Below are 17225 nucleotides of genomic sequence, written 5' to 3'. Positions count from 1 at the left end.
ACATCAAGTGCCTATCCAGAAGGATTGATCAGTTGCCCTGGGTAACCTGAACAGAATATAGACCTCTGCCTGTCCTTTTCTGCTTCAATAAGATTACAAAGACTGCAGGGAACTTCTTAATAAATACCAGAAATGTTGGAATTCTGAGTGAAAATATCCATCATATGTTGTGGTTAAAAATTTAGATGCCTGTATTTGTGGGATAGGGTGGTGCTGTTGGGTTTTTTGGTTGCATTTTTTAAATCCCTTAGTCTTTTCTGAGAAGCAAACACAATTATCCCACTTTTCTAGAGTGAGATATTAATGACCTCTCAGAATTTGCAGCTTATATCATCAGTCAGTTACTGCAGTGGGCAGAAATTTGTTTCCCACAGAGGAGGGTACAGCTTGGAAGTCACTCCAACCCAGCGTCACACATGTTTGTTCAGACACAGCTGCTCAGGGCTGTGTTTGCCGCAGTTTACTTTCTTCATCTTCGTTCTGTGTAGGTGCATAAAATTGCCTTTGGAAAAGAAGGTGTGTCTCTGTTCAGGCAGACTGGGTGGGATGCCTACAGGGTTCATACTTGTTCGGAATGGACAGACAGCACACTCACTCTCATGGTGGAGGGCTGCAGCTCACCCACAGGGACATGAGGTGGCTTGACTAGAAGTATTTGTGCTTTAGGAGTAGCCTTGCACCTTTCTATTCCTGCTCCTGGATACCTCCACTGGCTGGGGAAGAGCATGGCTTGACAATAAATGTGTTACTTACTTGTGTTGTTTTGTGGAGATTCTGCTCATCTTTGCAAACATATTTTGCATGGCCTTGCAGAATCCGTGTCTTAAACACTTGGGGAGTTTCTTAGTTTGAAGGTTGCATTATTACTTCACACTGCACATGGTTAGAAACAGCATATGGATCCCGTGCTGTTCCTTGAGGCTTGCAATTGGTAAAGATCTGTACTCTCACAGTTATCAGTCACATTAATTTGTGTCTGTGTAAATGCTTAATATGAGATGATCAGGTTTGACAACTGTATATGTCCCAGCACACTGGCAAAAAAGAAACAGAAATGAATGAATGGTGTTGATGTACTCACCTCCTGTCTGTGGGTGACGACTGTAATTAGCCACGACTGCAAATGTGGGTGGGATGGGAGACAGCAAGAAGAGGAGAGCTGGACGAAGCTGAGTTGGGCTACAGTTGGTTGGGAGTTGAAAATGAGCTGATGAACATGTGGAAAAGCAAAAAAGCAATCTCAGTATTTTACAGCATTGCTGTACCTGAGATGCAGCTTGTCTCATCAGCCATGTAAACTGAACTGTGTGTCTTTCGAACACCAATAATTTCTGAAGTGAGAAAAATATACGTCCTACTTGAAAAGCTTGGAGTTACATAACCTATTATACCTGTGCATTCATTGTGCCCTCTGCAGCAGCTGGCATTGGATACTGAATAGCCTTTGTCCTAATTAAACATTAATGTTAGTTAGTGTCTTCTCAGGCAGGACATTGGTAGGTTTTAGTGGGGCCCACAGAAGACACCAGGGGCCACAAGAGGGCTCCCAAGCTATGTGCAGAGGGATGCTGCCAAGTCCCTCTGGGGTACCCCATAACTGATCTGCCCCAGGAAAGACCCTCTCCCTCTGACACCACCGTCTTGCTTTGATCAAATTTATTACGTAGAATCATATTTATCTTTGCCAAACGCCAGCTAATCCTGCCATTTTTCTGTGGCGTCTGTATCATAAGAGCACATTATTCAGTCGTGCATGTTTGCTGGAGCCCTCAGTAATCAAAAATCCACAAGGTGTGTGCCCAACAGGTGCTGCTGTGCTACAGAACAAAGGGGATCCTTCCAATCCCATAGCCTCAAAGAATAAAGCCAGTGGACTCAGGTTCTGATGCCTGAAGTTTTCAGAACCCCATCAATAGGAATTTTATATGGTATTTTTGAACAAAGTCATAGTAAATCTCCCAAACTCAAAAAAATTCACGTATGTTAAAAATCCCAGGTATGGTGAGGCTCAGAGCAACCCGCTGTCATCCAGCGTCTTGGGTATTTAACACCAGCTTGCATGTTTGGGTGCATTAGAGAGAATCCTTTAGCAGTGAAGGATGCTTGGATACTTGTAAGCAAGTCTTTCTTGCTCCGTTAGGCAACAGGCATAGATTTACTAGGGCCTGGGAGGAAGAGTTCTTACTTGATGCTACCACATGCAGCATAGACATCCTGAGTCTTCTTTATGTGGTTGTAGGGCTCTGAAGTGCTTTCTGCCACCCACGCCATGCAGACTGGGATTACTTCTGACTCTGGAATAGTTTCGACAGAGAAAATATGGACCCAATTTCCCCTACATCAGATGTTAAACTGTACATAGCACTTCAGAATATGTGGTGGAGAGTACCCTGTTTCTCTGGGAAGGAGAGGAGATCAGCTAAATGACTTCGCTGGTCTTCTCTCTTTCTGGAGTGTTTGCCGTGCTGCAGCAGAGCTGCATCACTATTAGTAACTCTTCCTGTTTCAATCTGTGGGCGATGAGTGGACACGAGGAGACGTGAACATTCACAGAATCACCGAGGTTTTCAGACTTCATCATTACCCAGAACAATACTTATTGGTCATTGTTGCAATCAACCTTTACAATCAACATTTTAGTCACCCCGGTGTTGGTATGAAAACTCATGTCACCTGGAATTGCCATGTCAGCGGGCTGCTCCACAGCGAGTGAGAGCAACTCCCGATTACAGAAACTGGAAGGAAGTGTTCTACTCACTTGGCGAGTAAGAGCAGTTTTAAGCCATGTCACTAAGTCAAAGTAATTTGTTTCCAAGCTGACATAATAGGTTTAGCCCAGGCAGATCCTTTTGTTCCAAAGCAGTATGTAGATAAGGAACCACCTAGAGAAAAAGCATTGCATCCTCAGCTCCTGTTACAGGGGAAAAGCCAAGAGTGTTTAATTGGCATAGAGGAGGACATGAGGAAGGCAATGTCCCTCATTACCAGAAAGACACAGAAGAGTGGAGTTTGGGGCTAGAAGCAGGTAAAGGTTTCTCAACAGGCTGATTTGCAAGGACAGGTGGATATAGTTGGCTGCATCTTAGCCCAGCACTGAATAACAGCAAATTGAAGTAATGGCTAAGAGAGGAGGCGGTTCGCATAATAAAAGGAGTTTTAATTAGATTGATGGCTTGAAATTCAGACAGGGAAAAAGTATCCTGAAAGGATGATCTTTCTGTGGGGCACATGTGATGCCTGTCTGCCCAAAGAACTCCCTTTGGAAACACTGGAAGTTTCAAACTTCAGCCCACATAAGGAAATATATCCGGTGCCATCCTGACTGCAGCAGCCTAAGGCCTGCAGGTTTTAGCTCTCTTATTTTGGGGAACCAAAGTATCTGAGGGTTTATTTCAACTGGTACACGTTCACCTTCAATTCTGCTTCACTTATTTCCCAGGAAAAGCTTGACAAAAAGTGGAAGGGACCTGCAGGGACTGTTTTGTTATAGTGAGTATCTCATATGCGGCTACAGTTGATGCAAAGTTCAGCTCTCAGTATAAGACCCGATTATTTCCCTCATATTTTTTACAGGACTAACCAAATATTTGGAGGGGGAAGGGGAAAGAGCTATTCCCCAGATTTAGAGGGATGAGACTGATCTTTTCGGTTTAAAATGGGAGGTTTGGTGTTCTTAAAATCAAATGACTGATCTGTTGGCTCAACCTGAAATTATGATAACATTAAGGTTCCTCTCCAGTTTTGGTGATCACCCCCCAAAGGCTACTTGAGTCAAGCAGCGGCAGTACAGACTAGACCAAAAAAATGTAGCACATAGGTGGGGCACGCTTTCTTCATGGTGTATTCCTTGAGGCATTTTCATATTGCTTAATTCCCCTGCACTGCTAAGCGTTACCAGAAACTATGCACCACAACTGAAGATTTACCAAGGCTACGAACTCACGCTGAAATAGTTTGAGAACAACCCTGACCTAGTTGGGACTATGAAGTTCAAAACAGCCAAGCAAAGTTTGTGCTTTGAAAGACCTTGATGGAGCGTGGCATGTTGTTTCATGCAGGAGACACGGCATCTCCTGGGTGACTATGAAGTGAGAACCAGTAAAAGAAAAAAAGTCATATCTCATGGTCTTAAAACTCATTTTGTTTTTTCCTCAAATAGCAGTCACAAAAAGTTGCAGACCCATGTGAGCCTCCCCGCCCAAGCATGCATCGGCTGTGACCTGCAGAAGCAGAAGACAGCACATGTGCACAAGATGGGGACAAGAAGTGCCTGACGCCCTACGCTTTGATGGAATGAGGACTGGGAAAGGTCTTTGTAGGTTTGCACTGTTACTTTTTGCCTTGTGAGTGGCAGGGGACGCTAACAGTAGAACAGATGTGGGAAAAGACACAGGAAAGGAGTGACAGAGTCATTCTTCTCATCTCTTGCTATTATCCTGTGCTTATGTAGCCCCTGTAACTTTGCTAAGAGAAGAGATAACTATGACCTGGAGTCTAACACTGATGCCACTTACATTAAGTTATTTTCACTGCATTGATTTCAACTCCTTCAAGACTGAGTCTTTCCTTCCACCGGTGCAGGAATTAGATCCAGGTGGAAGTGAGTGCACTGTCAGGTGGAGAAAGAATATAATAAGAGAGGAAGGGAGGCTGGTTTGTTTCTTTGGCAAGGGAGGGGAAGTGGGTAGGAGCTGAGATATGGGATCAGGCTCATCTCTGTTCTTTTGTTCTCTTAGTGTATATGTTAGAGTTGCCTCTGTGCACTTTAGCCTTGGTTCAGCAGGGCCCTGCTATGCGAGGTGCTGCTCAGATGCAGACTATGGATGTTCACGTTCCCAAGCCTGGCTATAGAAAGAGAGGCAGACTGAGGAGCACTGTGAGCAGTTTTGTTCACTGTGATAGGCAGGAGTCTCAGGGCATCAGCACTGCAACTGGAGAAAACTGTTTGCAATGGGCCCAGAAAATGTAGTCTGGGGGAATAGGAAATAATTTGGGTACCTGGCTATTGGCTAATATTGAGAGTCCCAACAGAATGCTGTTCTGTTGGTACACCAGGGTCATGTTCCCTCTGGGTTTTTTTGCCTGAGCAAAAGAATAAGCTGCATAGTGACATGGTTGCAGGGAATATATGTGTGATGGAACTTCCAGTAGCTCTTCTGTGTCCTTTTGTGAATGGGACTGTTACTTATGACAGGAATCACTGGGGAATAAAATCTCCAGGCATGTATCTTATGCAGATATGCATAGCAATATTGCTGAAGAGGCTGACTTGTCCCTGCAATCTGGGCTGTACCAACTGGTAAGTGATAGCCCAGTATTTTCCTGGAATGATTTTCCACAAGGCTGTCTCCTGTTACGTGATAATCAAACACTTACAGGCTAATTCACTTCTCTGTTACTCTGCTGCACAAAACAATCTCTTATCTCACGGTTTATGAGTATAATATTTAAATATTTGCCAGTGCTATTCAGTTGTCTGGAGCAGTGTGAGAAGCTCTTTGTACCTGTGTGTAGCAGCGCACGGAGATGAGCCTAGAACGAGTTTAACTTTGTGTGGAGGAATGAGGAAAGCGTTGCATCAGTGATAGTGTTGCTGAAGCTGGGTACTTACAGAACAGTCAGGTGTATGCTATTTTACTTCTCAGGCTGCACTTTCTGAATCTGGAAATGTTTGTTGCCAATTACTTGGGCTATAGCACAGTTTGCATATCTGAAAGTGTTAGCACGGTAAAAACAAACTAAGTACAGACTTCTCCTGACAGAGTTTATTTTTCACCTCTCAGAGTAAAAGTAGCTGAATAAATTGTGAAAAATATAAAATGATGTTTCAACATAATCTATAAAACGAGGAAGAGTTTGGTGAAAAGTCAAGTATAATTATTAAAAATGCCTAAATCATTTACAGACCCACATCTCTAAAATGGGGAAATGCTGATGTGCATATTAATGGAAGACTTTTTCATCTGGGATGATACTGGCATTGAAGTATTGTGGAAACAAAAAAGCAACCTTTAAAAAGCGATGTGCGTCTCTTTGAATTCTGTGTGGTTACAGACTTCCATTCTTCTGTAGGGAGAATGAGAGATAGTAACACTGATCTCTTAAGCGATAGTTGTTGCATTATTCATCGCTTATAAAGTTTGTGTAAAATGCCCTGTGAAGGCAAGTGCTAAGTATCAAGGTCAATCTGTTGATTAAAGATGGGATGACAAATCTCTTTTCCTGGTGCAGCATTTTTAGGGAATGTAAAAAAAGATCTGTAGCAAAGGACACAACTGACTGCTCATCATAACTGACTGAAGAGAAATCGGAAACACAAAACCTCTCAGCACTGGGGTTGAATTTGTACCAAAGAAACAGGACTCCTAAAATCAAGAGTTCAATATCAGCAAGCAAGCCAGTAAGATCAGTAAAGCTTTGTCTTGCTACAGCATCACCCCGGTGGAATAGCTGCGATATTTACACTTTCTTAAAATGTAATTGGCAGCAAAGCACCCTTCCTGAGCTCTGGTTGGGGTAGCGCTTTGACTGTGCTGTTGAGACTTTCCTGTTCTGTTCTACTTCCTTCCTACTGCCTGGCTAAAAGCTGGAAAAATTATGGGGAAAAGGGAAGTGATAGCATCTTATCCATCTTATCATACTTTACAGAAGTATCTCTTCATGTGGTTTTTCAATGTAAACCATACCGCTAGCATTGAATGCATCCACATTCATTTAAAAATGTAGTCTTTAGGAGATGTCTTGTGGATTCTTCTCGCAACAGATCAACAATTCTGAATCCTTTTCAACAGAAACAAAGAATTTAAATGTATGTTTTCCACAGTGGAAAAATCGTGAAAGACTTGTGAATCAATTAAACGCTGTACTCGGGTGAACTGGGCCACTGCTGGTAGCTGGCATGCACAGTGTTTTAATACTTAAGCTGTGGATTATTTTTAAGGAGCCTGAGGAATGGAATGTTGACAAAAAGTAATTTACAGTTATCCTTCCTATTACCTGTTAATGCTAAAAATGCTTTTTCAGACAATGGCTTTTCTCCTTAGTGGCTCCCCATGGGGTACTGAAAATCTCAAAAGTAAATACAAAATCTGAATAACTCCTAATGCAAGTTTGACTAGGATTGTGTCACTTAGCAGCAGAATAGAAAATGCAGCTCTGAGTCGCTGATGGTCAGATGGCAGATCTCCAAATGCTCAATCCCTCCCATCTGGGGTTTCCTTCATCTTGTTCATTTTAGTTTCTAGCGAGTCTGACACTTGCTAGAAAAACAAAATAATGAATGCCGAATAAGCAGCTTCTGAGCAGACTATCAAAAGCTAATGTTTCCCAGTAATTTTCCATAGGAGATGCATGCCTGGTCTTTAATATTCCTGACCTTTACGGCTTCTGTTAGTAGCTGAAACAGCTGGTAACTGTTGTAAAACTCTATAAAATGATCTGCATGGTCCTCATAGAACCTATTGCAAAACCTTGCATGGTTTCTGAAAAATAGTAGCCTTGTCAGAAATTTCAGGGTGGAGCAGGTCTGTGAACATATTCATTAACCTGCGTAACCTTTAAAACTATAAGAAAATGTTTGCACAGATGTAACTTACTGTAGTTCTGCCTCGTTTCCTGAGTCTTAAGTCTGCCCTAAAAATACGCCTCAGTTCAGGCTTACAACAACTATGTGTAGCACATGATGGTCTTGTCTGTCTTCAGGAAGATCAGCTAGAAACAGTCTGGGTTCGTGGTTCTGAAATGTGACCGTGGCACAGAAAATGCCACACTTAGGTTTAGCAAGTCAAGTCCTTTTAATGGAACAAGAAGCTGTTAACACTGAAGAGGCAGGGTGAAGTGCATGTGAGCTGTCACAGCTCATACAGTCTTCTACACCTTTTTAGAGGCAGGTTTGAAACAGGGCTCTGGCTCTCTTGCTGTAGCTTGTCCCAGTTTTTCTTTGGATAACTGCCACTACCTTATAAATAGACCACACTGCTAGATCCTATATTCTGCTAAACCGCACAGATCTGGGCGCTTTCAGATATAGCTGCTTTCCGAGTTCAAAGTACTGCTTGCTGCCAAACTCATTTTCTTCCCGTAGCAAAAGACTTTCGTAAGCGGTCTTTTACTGTGGTTGATACAGGAGTTAGAGCAAGAGTCCTCAAATGCACCTTCACCCAGATTTAATCTAACTTTGGCTATTTTCACATTTCCATTCTCAGAGTACTTCAATTACACAGTCTCTCACAGTTTGTGCTCAGATCTAAGCCAATCTTCTCCCAGACAAGATTAAATGTGCAGTGTTCAGTCCTTATTCCAGTTTGTTAGACCAGCAGGTAAGAGACCATCAAAGCAGCTGACTCTAGATTGTAGTGTATGAGCTTAGGCACAGTTATTTGACAAGGTGTGAGCAACTTTTCCTGATACGGAGTTTGGGATATAACATCATATATTTATCAGGTGAAGCTAGATATGTGCTCAGCACATCAAACCAAAAGTTTCCCAATGCCAGATCAAACTGGCTTAGGCATGGCCTGTTTTGCCACATTGCTCGGAGGAAGCTGGTTCATTACCAGAAACAGTGCAGTGAGGCAAATGTAGTGCCCAGTAGTCCTATCCCTAAAGATACCTACTTGATGAACAGGACTTGTTTACCTACAGTTTGTAGGCATATTTTAAAGCCATATTTTTCAGATTCAAGTGTCTGGTTCTAGGTCTTGCTATTCTAGGATATTTTACATTTTTATTGCCAAACTTTCAATCTACTTCCTACCAAAAAAAACTGAGACTTGATTCTTTCTTCCCTTTTATCGACAGCCGGACAAAGTTTCCTGTTTTGCTGGTTTGCATAGTTCCACTTAGGCTCCCACCTATTAATCAAGTAAAGGAAAGACCAGCAGCTGTAAGTACATCTCTTAGACTCACTGCAAAGACATACAAGTTTTAGTCATGTTATTTCTGGTGATGATGGAAAGACTTTATCAGAGCAGCAGAAAAATTTACGGTTGCTCTTCTGGCACATCCCAAAACAAAAGGCTGCATTAACCATTGCTCAACAGCTCAAAACTAGCAAAGCTGAAAAATGCCATTCCCTGCAGTTGGCACAGCAAGAAGTAACACCAGTACTGTGTATGCGAAACACGCCTGAGTGAATTCTCACAGACCCTAAGGGTAGGCATTCATCAAAAACTATTATAGACATGGAAAAATCTAAACATGCCCACCGTGTTTTCACTGACATTATCACTGCAAGATTTTTCTAAGGCCATTTCTACATTTTCAAAGTAATAGCAGGAGTTTTTGCTTTCTGGAGCACTTAGCACGATCATTTTCTCATTTTTGCTTTGTGTTTTCTGAACAGTTCCATAATCTGTAATAAACTAAGTATGACATAAAGGGATGTCATTTACAAACCAAATGCACATACATAACCATTTTCTTTTGAAAACAGTTTGTAAACTGCAGAGCAGTGATCATTTTAGATATTCTACTGCTGCCATTAAGTCATGTCTGAGCGACTCAGCTTTAGTAATTCAGTATATAATTAGTGTGTGCGTGTGTGTCATCCCACTTTAGCAGTAAAGCGTTTGTTGTCTAGCAAGTTTCTCTCCGCTCCCTAATTTCAGATGCAGCAAACCCTGTAAGGCTGCAGTACTCCAGCACTGTACTTATCTCTGCTTTCCAACAGCTGAGCAAGCTGGATGACTGAAGAAGGGTGGTTTTGCGTTTTTGGGATAGTTTTGAGCTTGAATATAGTTTTACTCATTTGGCAGATTAGCTTCTTCGGATGTTGTCGCGGTGTCAGTGGGCCCCTACTTCGAACTTCATTCGTACGATTCTGAGGCACCTTGTTGATACCAAAATGCAAGTTTCGTAAGAAGGGTAAGTTCTTTGGGAGTTTCTGTGGGTGTTCGGTGTAGGTGTGATGCTTTTGTGGAGAGTGAAATCTCCGAGACAAAGCCTAAACTTATCTTTCAGCTGGAGAAAACTTTTCTGTTGTGCTTGTTTCTGTTTTTCCAGTTTATAAATCTGTCTTTCTCCTGAGCCGTGCCACATTGATGCCTTGGGCATTCAGAAGTGAAGATAGACGTGTTTAGTTTGGTTTTGTCAGCCTGGTACACTTCCACATTTCTTTGCAAATGGGATCCAAAATATACTACCAAACAAGCTAAATTTAAATGTTTTCACCTTCCACTGAAATTTTCAGTTCATGCAGTGACTGCCAAAAGTAAAATACATAACCTAGTAGAATAGTTTTTATTTCAACTCAGTAAAATGTCTTCTTTGTATTTAATTCAGAGATAGGCGGGTAAATAATTGTAAAATGTTTTCCTCAGGGGAAGACATTGCTGTTCAGAGTCTTTTAGGGTTTCTGTTAGGAAAACCCTTCATAGTAAAGAACAAGTTGCTCACTAAGAAGAAAATGACTTTTTGATAACACCCGAGGTCTACAAATGCCCCTCAAAAGTTTGAAAATCTTACAGAAAGATGAAACTCAATCAAGTGTAACTTTCTGCTGATAGGATTCATATAACATAAATAATGCACAAAAGGCAAAATGAAATTTTATCATCTGTCCTCTCAGGGAAGGGATTTCTTTTTTATGAGTTAGTAAAAGTTAGGTCGTAAGTGCTAGAAGGCATCATGGTCTGTGCTGTGAATGTTTGAAGGATCTTGTGAATGAAGCAGCTGTTGGTAGTCATGTCCACCCCTCTGTCCTGAAGGAAGAAGACTTTTGTCCCATGATATCACAGCTAAGTGCTTCTTTTGATTTATAGGATTCTCTCTTTAGCCACTCACTTTTATACTGTTATTGAGCTACAGAGGTAGATACATATGATTTTTCTTATTCTCAGATATCACGAGGTGAGTCTGTGATAGTGTTTAAAGTGCCACTTACTGTAGGAGTGGCAGAGTCACCAATATGGAGAAATGCCCTTTTCTTATCTCAGCACACTGGAGGTGAGATACAAAGTTCCCAATGTCCTCAGAATCCCCTTCAAAGAACTACTTCAAAGTAGTTCTTAATTCTATAAATCAACACAATATTTTTGTCTTACTGCCCACTTCAAATAAGCAGCTTCTTGGGTGGCCTATAAGCAACAATTAACCTGATAATAGGAATAAAAAATAGTTGCAACAAAAGAAGGCACTCCATATCAGGTGATGTAAGCTACAGTACTTATGATTTAACATTCTTCAGACTGTTGCACTATTTTTCTCTACATGTCACAGATTACAGAAAATGATAGTGCGCAGGAAGATGATGATGAAAGCAGTTGGTCATTAAACTAACAAAGCAGAGTAAGGAAAGAACCTGATAAGCGTTAAAAACCTCCATTAACTCACATGAGATTTGCATAGATATAGTTAAAATAAGAAGTGAGCTCCGTAGGCCATATAGTCAAAAGCCCTAGCTGAGTTTTCATCTAAGTACACAATTAATCGTGATTAAAAATGAGAAACAGACGCTACCTCAGCACAGTAGCAAGGCATTTCAGCCATTGTGCTCGCAGTTATTTACTTGTGCAGACTCTGCAGTATCATTTTAGATAGTCTTTGTAGCTGAGATTACACAGTCGGATCCCCTCTGTGCTTTTGAAAGCCATAGGGCATGTATACAAAAGTGAATCTTTCCTTTTTCCTTCACAAATTGTTTCCTTAAATCACTGAAGGTTCAGTAGCCCATCATCCAGTGTAAGTTCAGTGCTATCTTTGATTCTTTTCACCTCTCCTAAACGATGTAACCTGCTCTCGTGTCATTGTTAAAATCTCTGTGGTGAAAACTGGCTGCAGCTGGGGATTTGACTCGCTCCCCTACAGATGGCCCACGCAGAAATGTGCTGCCATAACTGGGCAGCTCCAGCACTGCTCACAAATGAGAGCCTCTTCCCTGTGTCCTCTATGTGCTTTAGAGATTTTAACCTTGGTCTTTATTTCTGCCAGCTCTTCCTACCACGCTGACCCCTCCAACTGCACACACCTACCAGCTGTGCCCCTCTCAACTTGGCAGCTCTTTTTGCCAACACACTTTTTGACCTATTAGTCTGTTTCCAACTATTCTCTTCCTTTAAAGTCAGTTCTTTTGTGAGGTTATTTAAAGTCCTTCTCCGTCTTGTTCTAGTCCCCTTATATTTGATTTATATCAAGTGTCACATTTGCCTCTTCTTTTGGATGGGAAATGTCTTTGCTCATGAACTGCTGTGTATTCTTAAAGTACTTGGTAAGAAGTAGATAGCAGAATTATTTATGAACTAAGCAAGACAACAGTAATTTGTTTCATCTGTGTTAAGATTAACTGTTTATCTGTGTATTCACAGATACAACATGTGTCTGAAGCCTGCATGAATTGCATTTTTAAAGGCATAGACAAACCCCTTTTTCCTGCCTTGAATATGTAATATCCAAGTTCGGTTCTTTTGTGCGCTTACTGCAGTGAGAGCTATGGTTTCTGTGTTTGCAGATGCACCACGGAAGTCATATTGGCCCTTCATAAATTATTTCTATGAAAATTGTGATATGAATTCTTGGGAAACGCATCCGAGCTAGGTGTATTTCTAGAGTTGCACTGATATGAAGATGTCTACCAATGCTAGAAAACGCAACAAATATTTTTTCATGTCTCTTTTTTCAAGCCAAACTTTTAAATGTAAAGAGTACTTCCCAATATTTCAGGTTTCTTCTCTGATCCATTTAGTGACAATAACTTACAGCTCCACTTTTCATGTGTTTGTGCCCTGTAAATTCTCAGTTGTCTGTATTTAGGATTGAAAATTCCCCATTCTTAAATGCATTAAGAGATTTTCTTTCCCATATCAACATATTTGATATTCCTATCTCCTTTTTCATACCAGCTGACATGTCTTTCCGAACACACTTTGCAATCTGCTTTGTATGTCTTGATATTCCTATAATGAGGAAATTCTACTGCTAAAGAACATTTACAAGACCGTGACAGGAGTGAAAAGTTTGTGTGGACATTTGTCACCTTAAGGAAAGTGGAGGCAGGAGAGGGACAATGTGTAGTTTATTTTGTTGGAACTTGCAGTCAAGTGATTTTTATCTTTTGTCCTTGGGGAAGGAGGATACTCCCTTGATTTTCTTGGGAATGGGCCCATGACCTCGTAAAACTTGCTATTTTTACAGTCAATGAATTTTAAAGTATCCTAAATTCACCTTCTTGCTTTCAAATTAGCCTTGGTGATTTAAAATGATGTCCTTGAGTATTATCTTGAGAAACAGGAAGATAGTTATTCATTATTAGTTACAGAATTCATGTTGTGGGTGCTTTTAAGCAGATAACATGCGTTAAGATTCTTTTGTGTTACATGGTAGGGATTGTTCCCATCCAATAGAGACATGATTTTTTGTTTTTCCCTAAAGAAATGTTGAGAAGTGTCACCAGGACACAGAAGTCCTTAATGTTATCCATGTGATTGTTTAGCTGAGCTCAGCCTGGGCATTGTCTGTCTGGTGCTTCTGTTCTCAGGCACTGTAAAATTTTAGGGCTTTTTCTGTGTTCACCACTCTCCGCATCTGAATCCTGACTTCGCACGTTGTATCTGCTGCACAGATCTTCTCAGAATTCACCACTTTTCAGAAGTTATCTCGGTTAAGAGCAGACTGCTTGAATTAACTGTAAATATGCACAAACTTTAGGGTGACTTAGAAAAGTCATTGTGCTCTTTTTGTTACTCCAAATAACATGTCCTGTTCCTGTGTCTGACAGACTCCTTCAGTTTAATTTAAGGCACATGCTTGAATTTATGGTTCTCCTGGATTTATGGTATCACTTTTAATGGCACTTTTCTTAGAATGTAATTTAATCAGTCATGAATATAACCCTCCTTGACACATAACATGGTATGTTCTATGCTTAATAACTGAGAAGTGAAAAACTTCAGAAAAATAAAATCAAGATTTCTGTGCTTATATGTGAAAAGACTGTAAATGGGAAATTTGGTCATTATACTTTCTTCAAAGGAACAGGAGTTAAGTAACTGTGAATCTATCTACTGCAGAAACATGATTAAAGATAACAACGACATTATTCCACTAATGGGCAAGAAAACAAATCCATCTGGTACTCCCCCTTCAAACCAGCAAGAGAAAAAGCCGACTGAAAGCACTCCCACAAAGAAAAGGTAGGACTTTAGCTCAGCCTAGAACACTAAAACTCCCTGGTTTATCTCCTTTAGCAGATACACGCGCTGAAAGATCACTAACATCTTTATTCACGCTGCATATATGAATGAGAGATCTGATGGCCAATGTTCCAACAGGAGAAGGTAGACTGATCTCCTTTAAAGAGATCGCTTGGCAAGGTACACCGGGTATTATGCAGGAGATGCTGGCCTGAAAAAAGGGAGCATTTCAAACAGCCTGATATGGGAATGTGACAGATTATGGGCAGGCAGAGCTGAGTGAAAAAATGAGGGCTGGGAGAGCAGGAGCTTTGGAAAGTCTCATCACAAACAGGAATCTGAATTCACTCTGGTTTTCATTATTCAGATTAATGCAGCTTCATTATTTTATAAAATAAAATATTCACTTTCATTCCTAATTTATGCTATAGAATTAATACAAGGATTAAGGATTTGTATTTCATATGAATGGGGAAATACAGGCAGTAATTCGTACCCTCGTACTGTGCTATTGAAGTCAGCTAAGTTACTGTAGAGTGAGGATGAATTTTCATTCATAAACTTTTCACTCAGGAGCTAATTACTAGCTATTACAGCAATTTTGGGGACTCTGAAGGCCTTGCGGCTGTTCTGACATTTATAATTCTTTATAATCAGAGGAATCACTTTCCACAGAAATGGTGCCATTAGTTATTTGAGACCCACTGCCTGGGTGGCCCAATTTGTTTTTCCGTCATGGAATTCAATAAGAGAAGCTCTTTGGCTATGTAAGGGGGAGATGAGGTGTCAAACAGCTCGCAAATACGCCTACTATTTAAAATGTGGGCACTACCATGAAAGATTGGGTAGTTATAACAAATACCGGTAAACACTACCCCACAATTACTTCAGCCCTTATCTCCCATTCAGTTTTGTGGCACCAGTAACAGTAACCTTGGGGGTTTTTCCAGCTCTCGACCAAGAGCCCAGGGTGTGGCCAACAACATTCCTGCAATATAAGGAATGATGATCACCTGAATTTTAATGCAGAGGTTTAACATGTTCCATTAATTATATGTTTTGCTGCTGCTGTGCTTCTGTTGCTTCAAAATGCTTCCTTCTGCTCTGACGCTCAGCAGCAAGTGTACCTCCACGGGTGGCATTTCTCGCTTGACAAAATATCTTGGCAAAACACACTTTCTGAAAAGACTATGACTTCCCCTTTTGGAAGGTCCTGGTATTTGGGTGGACTAGCAGTGTGTAATTAAGTACAGGAAAACCAACAGGCGTGCTGGGAGGAGCGCTGCCAACGCTGTCACAGGCTGATTATGTTTGTGGGCAGTGTTCCTCAGAGTGTGCACCACGGCCACGTAAGCACTTGGGCATCTGTTGGCAATTGTCCACCTGCTTTGCATGATGGCTTTTGGGTTTTTTTTATCCCCATGGTATCCCCACTTAACACATATGCCAGGATACACTGGTTATGTCAGCCTTCAGAACAGGGCCCACTTCATCACTGCCCTATGTCTGCTGGACCCCAAAATCTTCAGGGTGATCACCAGTGGCTGAGCCAAGGGCAGTGATCCGGTCCAGCAAAGCCCGGAGTGTGGCATTTCTTGCTTCCCGGATGTTCGCTGTGGCCTCCTGCAGCTGTATGCCCATTGAGGCAGCTCCTGCACATCATGGTCAGGGAATGCAAAAATGCAGTATGAACCCCTGTTCTTTCCACTCCTTTTTAGTTTCCCAGCCAAACCCAGGCTTCGGTGAAACAACAGTGATTTACAGCTGTGAATCTGGTGAGTGTGGCACAACTCCTGCCAATGGTCCTGTTTCTGTGTAGGTTTTTCCTGTACTCTGATGAGTACCCCCTGGTAATGTCAGGGACACAGTGCTGCTAACCTAGAGTGGCATTTTGCTTGCTGCCAGCTTAGAATACATTCACAGGCATATCTCAAATGTTAAAAGGTCATATAAGTTTAAAAAGCTACACACAGTGAATTAACACTTGCATTACCAAGCCTTGGGAAAATGAGATGAATAAGGGCTGTTAGAGCATCACATTTTTAGCAGATATCAACAGGTTGTTCAGTAGCATCCTAATAATATACTGCATTACAGCATCAGTATGTGAAATGAAGAAATGTTGTAATGAGAGCCATTGATTTTTTTGCCTCTCAGCTGTGCAGGCTTTTAAAGGACAAAATCTTCTTATTCTTCTGATGTTCCCTTGTCTGTGGTGTTTCAAATTTAATTTCTTTTCTCTACAAATAATATTTATAAATAATTATTTATAGGGAAAAAAAATAGTTAAATGCCATGTTATGATGGGCAATGTTACACATTCAGTCCTGGATGGTAGAAGCGCCTGATGTCATTTGACATGTGACCTTCCAAGCTTTCTGACTTAATGATTGTCACTGCTGATGGGTTTCAAATGATCCATCCTGATGGCTCTTGGCTGGAGAAATGAGGATTAAAATGCAGTGGATTAAAAAGTGCATCCACGTACATATGTATGTGCACAGGTTTGGCTGTTCACTCAGTGTCTGGTGTGGCACTTAGCTCTCTGCACAGAAGTTGGTTGCAAGGCTGTTTTGAGGCTGCTGGGGTAGCTGCTTAGGCATGTCAGAATCTGATACCATCCATCCTAAAAATATCTGGGGATCTTTTGCCCATCGGCCAGTGTGGAAGTACTGGGCACAGTTGTGGAGGTTGGGATTGCCCCAGGGGAAGTAGATAAGCCTCTGTTCCAGCGTTCTACTCAGTATAATGCCAGAAACTATAAACTGTCAAACTTGTCTTAGGCACATACGTGTAATGCTTTGCTTGTTTTATGTTTCAGCTTGGGTTTTTAACTAATATTTTGCAAATGCACTGTGTTCAACAGTTCACACTTTTTTCTGGAGATTGATGGTTTCGAAAGCAATGCATCTCCAAATAACACATCCCCTCCAGTGTTTTCAAAACCAATGGATTCCAATATTCGTCCATGGTAAGTCATAGATGCATATGCAATGGTCATACTGCAAAGGTATCTGTTCTCATTTCAGCAGCTACTCCTTACTTCTCCTTAGACTTCAGAGCTAGAATTTCACGTGGTTTTTCTTAGCTTTTGGTCAC

The 17225-nt window shown here is 41.2% G+C and overlaps 1 protein-coding gene across 5 annotated transcripts in view; it reads left to right on the top strand.

Moving 5' to 3' along the window:
* Positions 1 to 9566: 9566 nt before the first annotated feature.
* The window catches only part of TRPV3 (transient receptor potential cation channel subfamily V member 3), a 21187-nt gene continuing 13528 nt past the window's right edge, over positions 9567 to 17225 (top strand). For 2 of the 5 annotated variants that reach the window (XM_054084662.1, XM_009558486.2), the window contains exons 1-3: positions 9567 to 9864; positions 14004 to 14126; positions 16993 to 17097. In XM_054084662.1, the coding sequence (XP_053940637.1) occupies positions 14008 to 14126; positions 16993 to 17097 (224 nt within the window). In that variant the 5' untranslated portion in view covers positions 9567 to 9864; positions 14004 to 14007. Of the gene's footprint in view, positions 9865 to 14003; positions 14127 to 15844; positions 15902 to 16992; positions 17098 to 17225 lie in introns of those variants that run through there. The other 3 variants (XM_054084661.1, XM_054084664.1, XM_054084663.1) reach the window with 3 other exon arrangements.

This window comes from Cuculus canorus, chromosome 20, assembly GCF_017976375.1.
Source record: "Cuculus canorus isolate bCucCan1 chromosome 20, bCucCan1.pri, whole genome shotgun sequence".
NCBI lineage: Eukaryota > Metazoa > Chordata > Aves > Cuculiformes > Cuculidae > Cuculus > Cuculus canorus.
The sequence above is the reverse complement of the archived record's forward strand: the minus strand, read 5'-3'. Positions and strand labels throughout refer to the sequence as shown.